Consider the following 10,000-nt stretch of genomic DNA (forward strand, 5'->3'; position numbering starts at 1 on the left):
ATTACACTATTTAATGAAGCCTGGCTTAGGGTTCTCTCCTTTCTAATGAGCCGACAACACGATGTAGTCAAACACAAACAATGGCATCCTTTAGACATCCCTCAAACACACAAACATGCATGCTGTGCACACATAGTGCAGAATTATTATGCTTTATGTATTAGAAGAGGTTTATATGGTTTCGGGAATTTGGTTGCCTCTGCCAGAAGGTTAAACATTGGCTGTAGATGGAGCTTTTGAAAAAATAACAACAAGACTTTATATTTGTTGTTATTTTTTTTCAAAAGCTCCATCTACAGCCAATTTCTAATCGTCTGCAAAATACAAGTATTGCAACATCCATTTCAAGCTCTAGATTGCAGCCCTAATTTATTTTAGTTGACGAAGGAAGTCTAAATGCACACAAACCTAATGATATATAAAGAAGGTTGAAATGCTTTGGACAGTGGAGAACTCACTAAATAGTGAAAACAATAGTTTTCCTTTTGTGTTTGTATAACTTGACTTGAAAAGGTTTATTTTAATACCATGTCTATATTTCTGGCAGGCGCGTATACAGCATGTGTGTTTTATTAACCTCGTAACATTTTATCGTGTGTTTTATTGTACATTTTTCAGAAAGTCCAGGTACCTATTCCTAGTCACAGATTCAGATATTCAAATAGATTAACAAGCTAATTATAAGAATAAGAATAACGACAGGATGTTTTGGCTACACGACACTACATTATTGTTGCTCTTCTGAATTTTACCCGTCTCTAATGCAGCTGACGGAGTAACCGCTTAAATTGGTTGATTTAACAGCACATCAGTTTGAGCTGTCGATTCAATTCAAATGTATTTGTATAGCGCAATATTAGACTTCTATGTAAATGTGTTTGTATTTATCCCGAATGAGAGAGCTTGAGGTGACTGAGGTGACTGTGCTGAGGGAAAACCTCCTTAGATGGAAGAGGAAGAAACCTTGAGAGAAACCAGACTCAAAAGGGAACCTCATCCTCATCCTCATCTGGGTTACAGCACTGGGTGTAATTATAAGTCGCCTATGAATGAAAGAGAATCAAATAATCATACCACATTGGTGATCTGCCTCACCGATGATACGTTATTAAATTATAACATGCAAAAACTGAATATCTGGACTTTTTTCCTATCTCAAGTGCTGCAGTAAAATAAATCGCCAGCAGGCAGTAAAGCCTCACCGTCATAAACAGATCGATTAGAACAGTAAAACATTTTTGATTAGAGAGCTTTCCCTAAGAGCCTCGCGGAACCATTACAACAAGCCCTAAACCCCAATTCTCATTTTCTTTAAACTGAGATGAAAATTGTGCAGTAAAGACTTTGTGACAAAATGTCAATTGGTGCTCCATGAACACCATTGAATATCTGCTGAAGCATATATATATATATATATATTTAAACTTATTTATTTTTCTTTGAATCTGACAGATTATTGCAATAGCATCTACAACTAATGAGCTGTGGAGAAATTGCTAGAATAACATCCACATCCTTATTCATAATTTCACCCTGATGTAGTTAATGAAAAAAAGTATATTTATGACTCTCAATATAAAAACATTTAGTTCTTCTTTAGTGAATGAGAAACAGTCTTAAATGAAATGTAAAAAAAAACTGTGAAATCAATAAATTCAAAGTTCTTTTAAATTAAAGTCACACTTATTACACCGTTGGCTCGGCAGATGGGATCGAATCTGAATTTAAATTCCGATTCGATTCCATAAATGATACGAATAAAGGCTTTATTTCAGATTTGTGCGTTTTAATTTCAGAAGGTTTTGGTTTCTGAGCTCTTAAACCTCCTAACATAAGGAACCTTGAAAAATAATCTAGAATAAGTTTTCAATATTGGGACTAAACGTACAGAACTAGGAGCTTTCAAGTCAATCCTTCATAAATGTTTATAGGAGACGAACTGCACCTTTTTAGTCACCAGTGATTTAATGGTGAAGTTGTCTGGGAAAACCCCATTTGAGTGCTTCTGAAGCTAAGTTCAGGGATAGGAAGAAACTGATAAGATCTTCTATCCATTTTCTTCACACTGTAAATCTGAGGCAATGATCATTTTGTTGGACAGCTACATGCTTTCTATCACATTGATCAGAACCCTAATCAATTCAGTTCTTTCAGTTACCTGTTAGGAGTTATTTTTAGTGTGTGTTACTAATTATTATTCTATTTATTGCATTTTTATTAGTCTTATATTTAGTTATTATTGTTATTATTATTATTATTATTATTATTATTATTATTATTATTATTATTATTATTATTATTATTATTTTATGCTTTTTAGTTCTATTGGTGCTCTATAAATAAACTTTGATTTGATTTGATTCTTTATCAAACAGAATGTCTGATTGTTCTATGCCGCTGCCATCATCATCATCATCATCATCATCATCATCATCAGAACAAAAAAACATGCTTATGCACACTGTGGGCAAAATGATAAAATGTCTCCTATTATTTCCTCACCAAAAAATAAGCATGGCATCAGATATCAATTAAATGCAAAAATATTGTAGCTTTTAGAAATAATATATGCTTATATACATATAGAAGAAATGTGTCTTTTTATGGTCACTTTCTAAAATACACACCCCTATACTTTAATTAAATGTGGCTATAAATTCATGCCAAATAGTCAATATCTAGCATCATGTGCTTATGGTTAGGCTTATGGTTATTCTTCTCCTAAGAACCTCCTGACTGGATCATAATCAGAAATTGCTGATATCTTTAGTACATCATTGGCAATAAAAAGATTAGATCATGAAAATGAATATTATATTACAAAACCCTAGATGCAAACGAATTAAACACAGCCACCCACATTGTGTATCACAAGTTAATTAGCTTTGTTCAGCTGTGGAATAAACACCTTCCTTTCAGTGAGCTTCAGCCTGTCTGTCATAGTGGCAACTGCTGCTGTTGACCCTGTCGATGTTAAATGCAAATGGCACACAACGGTAGATTATGGGTTAGGGAATAAATAAGGAGAGAGAGAAAAAATATGCCATGTGAGATAAACAGCACAGACCGTTTCATGAAAGAAACTAATGCAAACAAAAGAGAAGAAAGAATCCAACGGTATCTGAAAGACTAGGATATTGCAGGACATGAAAAAAAAGAAAAGCTGGCTTATTTTGTCTTGAAATCCCTCGTATTTTGTGTGTGTGTGTGTGTGTGTGTGTGTGTGTGTGTGTGTGTGTGTGTGTGTGTGTGTGTGTGTGTGTGTGGGTGGGTGTGTAGTGTGTGCGTGAACCCTGAGGCCAAAGCGAGACAGAATTTATATATTTCATCAAAAGTCTTTGATGCAAAATAATTTTGCCTTTGACCAACATCTGTGTGTCAGTAAATCCTAGGTTAAGCCTGAGGCCTGTAGTAACATTTAGTCTCTAAATATGTGACATCATGCATGCTTGTACTTTATAATATATATATATATATATATATATATATATATATATATATATATATATATATATATATGAAAAGAATTATTATTAAATAAGATAGATAATTAGATAGATATTATTATTTATATTCTAAAAAATACTATGTATAGATTATTATTAAATTACTGATTATTATATAATTGAATAATAATCAGTAATTTAATAATAATCTATATATCTATATATAGTATTTTTTAGAATATAAATATTAATATCTATCTAAATATCTATCTATATATATAAAAGAATGTGCATAATCATCTATCTACCTATTGATATTCAATAATATTTTATTAATTAGTATTTTACATTATAAATAATTATTTACATTCTAAAAGATACAATTTGATAGATAGATAGATAGATAGATAGATAGATAGATAGATAGATAGATAGATAGATAGATAGATAGATAGATAGATAGAATCATCCTCCAAATCTTTACATTTAAATTATGCAGAATCTGTTAATTAAATAAATACTATTGTAAAAAAAAAAATATTAGACTTGGAAATGTGATATTCAGACAGAAAAAGGATCACACAAACAGAACCTAATGTAAAAGAACACAAGTGCACGTCTGCCTTTACTCGAGTGGCATCCTTATTAAAGCCTTATTTGAAGTAGACTGTATTTTTAAAAGTCATTGCTGTTCAGCATGTCTGACACAAGCCTGGGGGCTAAAAGCTGGTGAATTTCATTACAAAATACATCTTGGATGCTATTGATGATCACATGTTAATTAGTCCCTCGTGTTAATAATAATAATGTAATTAATAAGATTAAAATGCAAGTCATTTGGGACTTTACCTTTAATGTTATTTTCTGCTCTGTTAGCTTTAGTGTCGAGTCAACGATAATGCCATCAGTGCTAAAAATACGTTTGAGTTATTTTTGTACTCGGGAGAACTCTCACACATGTCTGAATATTAAATATCGAAAATGTATTGCTTAAGGCATGAAATGTCTCTGTTTGAGGTCCACAGCCTTGTGCAATGGAATAAGAATACACTGTACCCTCTGTGTATTTCTTCTTTTCATACATTTCTGATTTAATTAGGCTAACTCAGCAGCTTGAATAATTCAGAGCTTCTTATTTAAGCAGTCCAATTATGTTAATCCCTGATTATTCTAGTGATCATATTTAACAACTCAATTTGGATCATATGAAGGAGGAAAAAGAGATGATCAAATCTAAGTGATATAATTGCATTATTATTATTTTTTATTTTTATTTTTTGTAAATTTTTTATTTACGTATTTATTTATTTATTTATTTATTTATTTATTTATTTATGTTTACATATAATATATATTGATATTTGTTGTTATTATTATTATTATTATTATTATTATTATTATTATTATTATTATTATTATTATTATTTATGTTTACATATAATATAGATTTATGTATTTGTCATTATTATTATTATTATTATTATTATTATTATTATTATTATTATTATTATTATTATTATTATTATAGAAATAGAAAATACAAAAATGCCAAAGACAACTTGCATATTAACAGCAGGACCTAAAGGCAGTTATGTACTGTATATAAACATCATCTGTCCAATCAGAATTGAGAATTCATCCATGCATTATTATGTGAGACACAAAGAACTTGGTTGTTCTGTACCTTGGCTGTTCTGAGTGTTTTCTGGATTAACCCTGTATCTAACTGAGCCAGCGTTATTTGAGGACATTAGAAGCAAACAGTGCTTCATGGTGCATTACTGACTACCAGCTGTTTGTTCTTTAGAGCTCAGCTACACACTGAGGGCAGTCTGTGTATATTGTGTCCTAAGGCTGACAGGCATTTTACTGCATTACATTCTACCTCCCTCCTTTTTAAGCCTTGCTATGTATACTTAATCTTCTCTGAGAACCAGAGTTCTCACAAAGACCAGTGGTTAACTGCATCACCCCCGAGATCACAGGGAGATTACTTTTTAATAAGGTGACTCCACGATTTAAGCTTCTTGTGGCCACAAGCTACATCTCTTAAGATCTATTTTTAAGATATATTTCGAAGTGACTTGCCTTTTTCACCTGTTCCCACCAAATAATTAACTCTAGGCCAAGTATCAAGTTGTATGTCGTATCAGTGTACATTTATGGCTAGGATATATTAACATGTGGCCTTAAAATATTGATTGTCTCAACAGTTTTCTGTTGACGAGTGTTCTGTTGTATATTGGCTTATGGAAACAAAATAACCAACCTATTTATAAATAAAACCAAGATATTGATTTGTGCTCATGGTGTGTCTAATAGAAAAAGTGTAAATAGTAAAATAATTTAATAACAAATAATGTAATCTCTGATAAATGGATTATTTCAACCATATTATTGGAGACTATTTGCAAAAAAAAAAAAAAAAAAGAAGAAGAAGAAGAATCCCTTAAGTACCGGATAATACGTTTTTGTATTAATTCGTCTGCTTGAGCTGTGAATAAATGCTCTGTATCTCATTCACTCAGTAAATGTCTTCATATTGGATTTGATCACTGGGCAAATAAGGCCTTCAACCTTAGGGCACAAAGATGTAACAGTGATGCCTGTATTTGCTTTCACAAATATAATAAGTGTACAGATCTAGGCCACATTATTGGTTTTGAGAGGTGTGTGTGTGTGTGTGTGTGTGTGTGTGTGTGTGTGTGTGTCAGGGGAGGGAGGGTGTTCTCGAAAAACTGGAAATTGTATGAATTGATTAATGTTTCCTTTTTTTCAGTTCTTTCAATATTTACAACCTGCATTTGCTAACTGATATCTGTATTTGTTCTCCTTTGTGGCTTTGCTAAATATATGAGTGTAATAGACATATTAATGTATTACATAGGACTGTGTATTGGGGTGAGGGCATGATGGGGCAAAATATTTCCCTGCACGTTCAATTTCTTGGGTGTAATTTTCCGTTCACACTAATTCACCTAATCAAAGATTTTAGAGGAAAAAAAGAATAATCGGATACGATTTACATTCTAAACATAAGTGTATTTAGAAAATATATGCATTAACCTAATATGATTGCATAAGATGATTCGTATATTAAATGTCATATGGTTCATTTTGCAAAAGGAAGTGTATTAGGACTGGAGTTATGTTAGATGTTTAGTTTTATTATTGACAAACTGAAATTGCATGGATGTTAATGATATACTTGATCTTATCATATAAAGATATGATCATTATTTTGGGGGATAATGATATGGTGGGAATATGAATTAGAACAATATTCCAATAATGTGCATTGTCCTAAACTGAACCTGGAAGATTTGCATATAGACTACTGTAATTAGTAAAAACCCTCTACAGTCATCATAATGCCTATCGGGAGGAGGGATTATACTCCACAGAAAAAAAAACAGACAGTTAATGGCTGATTAAAGAGATTTAAAGACTCTGAAAAATTGGGGTGAACATTGTGTATCACTATCCAAGAACAATCTTACACAGCTTTCTTTTGTAATTTTTTTTTTCATGCAAAAATCATGCGGCCAATTTGTTGATGTAAGTGACCTGTACTATGTGGTTTGCTATCTTATTTAACCCATCCAAGTCTGTGAAAGGAGAGAGAGAGAGAGAGAGAGAGAGAGAGAGATAGAGAGAGAGCGAGTGGTAGGATAGTTAGGCGTTTGTATTTAGAACTGTATTAACACATTTTAGTGAAACAATAACGTCACTAACACTTTGGCTTCTGTAGCTTGTAGTTTAGGATTAGAAATTAGATTAGATTAGTCAGATTGTACATAATGAGCCAATTGTATCTGTCTGTATGTACTTTTAAGGTTAAGTTCAGGGAAGAGAAAGTTTAGATTATTCAGATTAACATTTTAAACAGATTTTAAATCACTAACTAAACTTGAACTAACCTCATTCTAAGTCATATTGTTTTAATAATGGTTTTAACTGTGTTGCTTTTGTTCTTCTTTCACTGTTTTTGGATTTGTTCTGAATCTAGAAAACAGCTTGCTCAGATTTTTACTAATGTTCTTCCCCCCTCGCCCTGTCTCTTTCTTATCCTAGGAGGTGAATTAGTGTTGCCCATAATAACTGTGGATTCACTAGATCCCCCTTCAGTTGCAACAAGGTACCCAGTTATCCCTCCACCCCCTACCTACCATCCCTTCCTCACACTGCTTGAGACCACAAAAGAGTCCATGTCCCATTCCAATGGCCATGCGCCATGTCCAATGGACCAGGAGGATTGTGAGGAGGCCATGGAGGTCTCGGCTTATGGCTCGGGCGAAATGACCGAGTCAGATGACGAGGACTATTACAAAAACTCCCCCCTTGTCACAGACCGAACCGTGCTTCCACCTCCTCCGGCGGTAGCCGAAAACCCACGTGGCGATCGCCACTTTTCTCGTCCTCCCAACTCCCAGCGACCCCTGCTTCCATCCACCCCCACGACCTCACCACGACTAAAACCCAATATCAAGAGTGGCCCTAATATTCCAGCAGGCAAAATGAACACCCGAGATCAAGTGCTCCTGCCACCCGTCCAGCCTTCCGCGGACCCCGAACATGGCGGGCGGCACAGGCACATTCCTGGTATAACCAACCCTCCTAATTTTCCTACAGCAGAGCCCTCGTCTCCTGACCGAGGCCCTCCAGGTGCAGTGGAGGTGATCCGGGAGTCCAGCAGCACCACAGGGATGGTGGTGGGGATTGTCGCGGCAGCTGCCTTGTGCATCCTCATCCTCCTGTACGCCATGTACAAATATCGAAACAGAGACGAAGGTTCTTACCAAGTGGACCAGAGCCGCAACTACATCAGTAATTCAGCCACGCAGAGCAATGGGACTCTGGTGAAGGAGAAACAGTCTGGTACAACCAAAACGGGGACCAAGAGCAAGAAGAACAAAGACAAGGAATACTACGTTTGAGCTCAGGCTTGACAGGGACCGAGACAGAACAGAGAGAGTGAGAGAGAGAGAGCGAGAGAGAGAGTTTAATACTGAGGAAACAGAGTTCTGCTTTTTGTTGGCAATCATTCTCATTCACCCTTCCCAACTATAGTTTCCATTCCCAAACAAGTTCTATGAAATAACAGAGACAGCAACAAAAATAGATAGAGATTGCTTTCTTTCCTTCGACCTTTTGATGGATATCGCTAATAACAATCGTACTGTTGGGTAAATGCAAATTGGATTTGTTCCGTTGTAGTACCCATTCCACACTCTTGCTCGTTGTAAATACCATGCTAGTCTTGGGTCATCAAAATCTTCAGCATCACCTAACCTTTCGTCACAACACCAATATGTGCCAAGACCAAAAGATTTCTCTTTATGAAGACGTTCAGAAAAGGCTAGCTATACGTATCTGAATCATTTCAACGAGCACCGCTTAAATCCAAGTGAGTGTTGGACAAATATTAAAGTGTTGGGGGTGTTAAACATGAAAGTTGGAAAGGCGGTGATATTTAAGAGACAATGTAGACCAAACAGTCGTGCCAGTCCAAATTACTGCCAAACCATCTCAGTGTCAAATCTGCCTCCCTTTCTGCTCTAAGTATTCATATATTCTTATTTCTCTCTCTTGTCTCATTCAATCCCTCTCTCTCTCTCTCTCTCTCTCTCTCTCTCTCTCTCTCTCTCTCTCTCTCTCTCTCTCTCTCTCTCATTCTCTCTTTCCCTGTTTGGCTTGTACTCTTCAATTCCTCTCCTTGTCTTTGGTGCTCAGGAGCTGATGCAACATAAGTTCTGCTGTGTTTCAAGCATGTAGTATTCCTTAACGAAAATAACAGAAATTAACCTGTCGAGTTTCTGTGGAGTTTAAAAAAAATACCTATAACAAAAAAGTTGCAACAAGTTTAACCATGGAAATTTAAGATCTCGACATCCACGGTTGCTGTTTTGCCACAAAAACACTCCAAGGCCAAACCCCTGGTTGTCCTTCATTCCAGCAGATATCTACCACTTTTTTGGGGGGTTTGATGTTGAGCCTTTTCAAAGGTTATGTAATCATATACGCAAAACCAGAACAAGAAACATCTCAGCAGCAAAATGACTTTCTTCCCTAGAAATATATAAATATACAAGTGTATAGACGACTGAGCAACTCGAGGACAACCTCATAGAACGGGAGTTGTTAGATTATATCCGTTCCCTGCTTTGAGGTGATGACAGGTCGTCAGTGAGATTTAGTTTCCTTCTTTACGTACCTTGTGCATTTCTGGAACAAGTCACAATGCAAAGTGTCCATAAAAGGAAAAAAAAAAAGAAAAAGAAAGAAAAACTGCAGACATAAATGAAGTGCTATGGGCTTTTTTTTTCTCGATATTTCTGTTACAATTTGTCATAAACAAAAAGGGAAAAGACACTTATAGGAAAATGTGCCGCAAGTCCCTGGTGTTTTGGCAGCGGGGAATGCGAAAGTTCATAGCAGGTGACCATGTTCTCAATTTTGCTGCTGCAGCAAGTTTGCAAGCAAGGATGGAAAGACTATCGGTGTGAACTTTGGAGAGGAAAAAAAAAACACTTGAAGAAAAGTGGAAGTCTCAT

General features: G+C 35.1%; 1 protein-coding gene across 19 annotated transcripts in view; it reads left to right on the forward strand.

The window, feature by feature from the left end:
• The window catches only part of nrxn2b (neurexin 2b), a 579,761-nt gene that overhangs the window by 569,106 nt on the left and 655 nt on the right, over positions 1 to 10,000 (forward strand). For 12 of the 19 annotated variants that reach the window (XM_047816422.1, XM_047816428.1, XM_047816423.1 and 9 more), the window contains one exon: positions 7,521 to 10,000. This exon is cut by the window's right edge and continues 655 nt beyond it. In XM_047816422.1, the coding sequence (XP_047672378.1) occupies positions 7,521 to 8,383 (863 nt within the window). In that variant the 3' untranslated portion in view covers positions 8,384 to 10,000. The remainder of the gene's footprint in view (positions 1 to 7,520) is intronic. The other 7 variants (XM_047816432.1, XM_047816436.1, XM_047816434.1 and 4 more) reach the window with 2 other exon arrangements.

The sequence above is a fragment of the Tachysurus fulvidraco genome, chromosome 7 (genome assembly GCF_022655615.1).
Source record: "Tachysurus fulvidraco isolate hzauxx_2018 chromosome 7, HZAU_PFXX_2.0, whole genome shotgun sequence".
NCBI classification, from domain to species: Eukaryota; Metazoa; Chordata; class Actinopteri; order Siluriformes; family Bagridae; genus Tachysurus; species Tachysurus fulvidraco.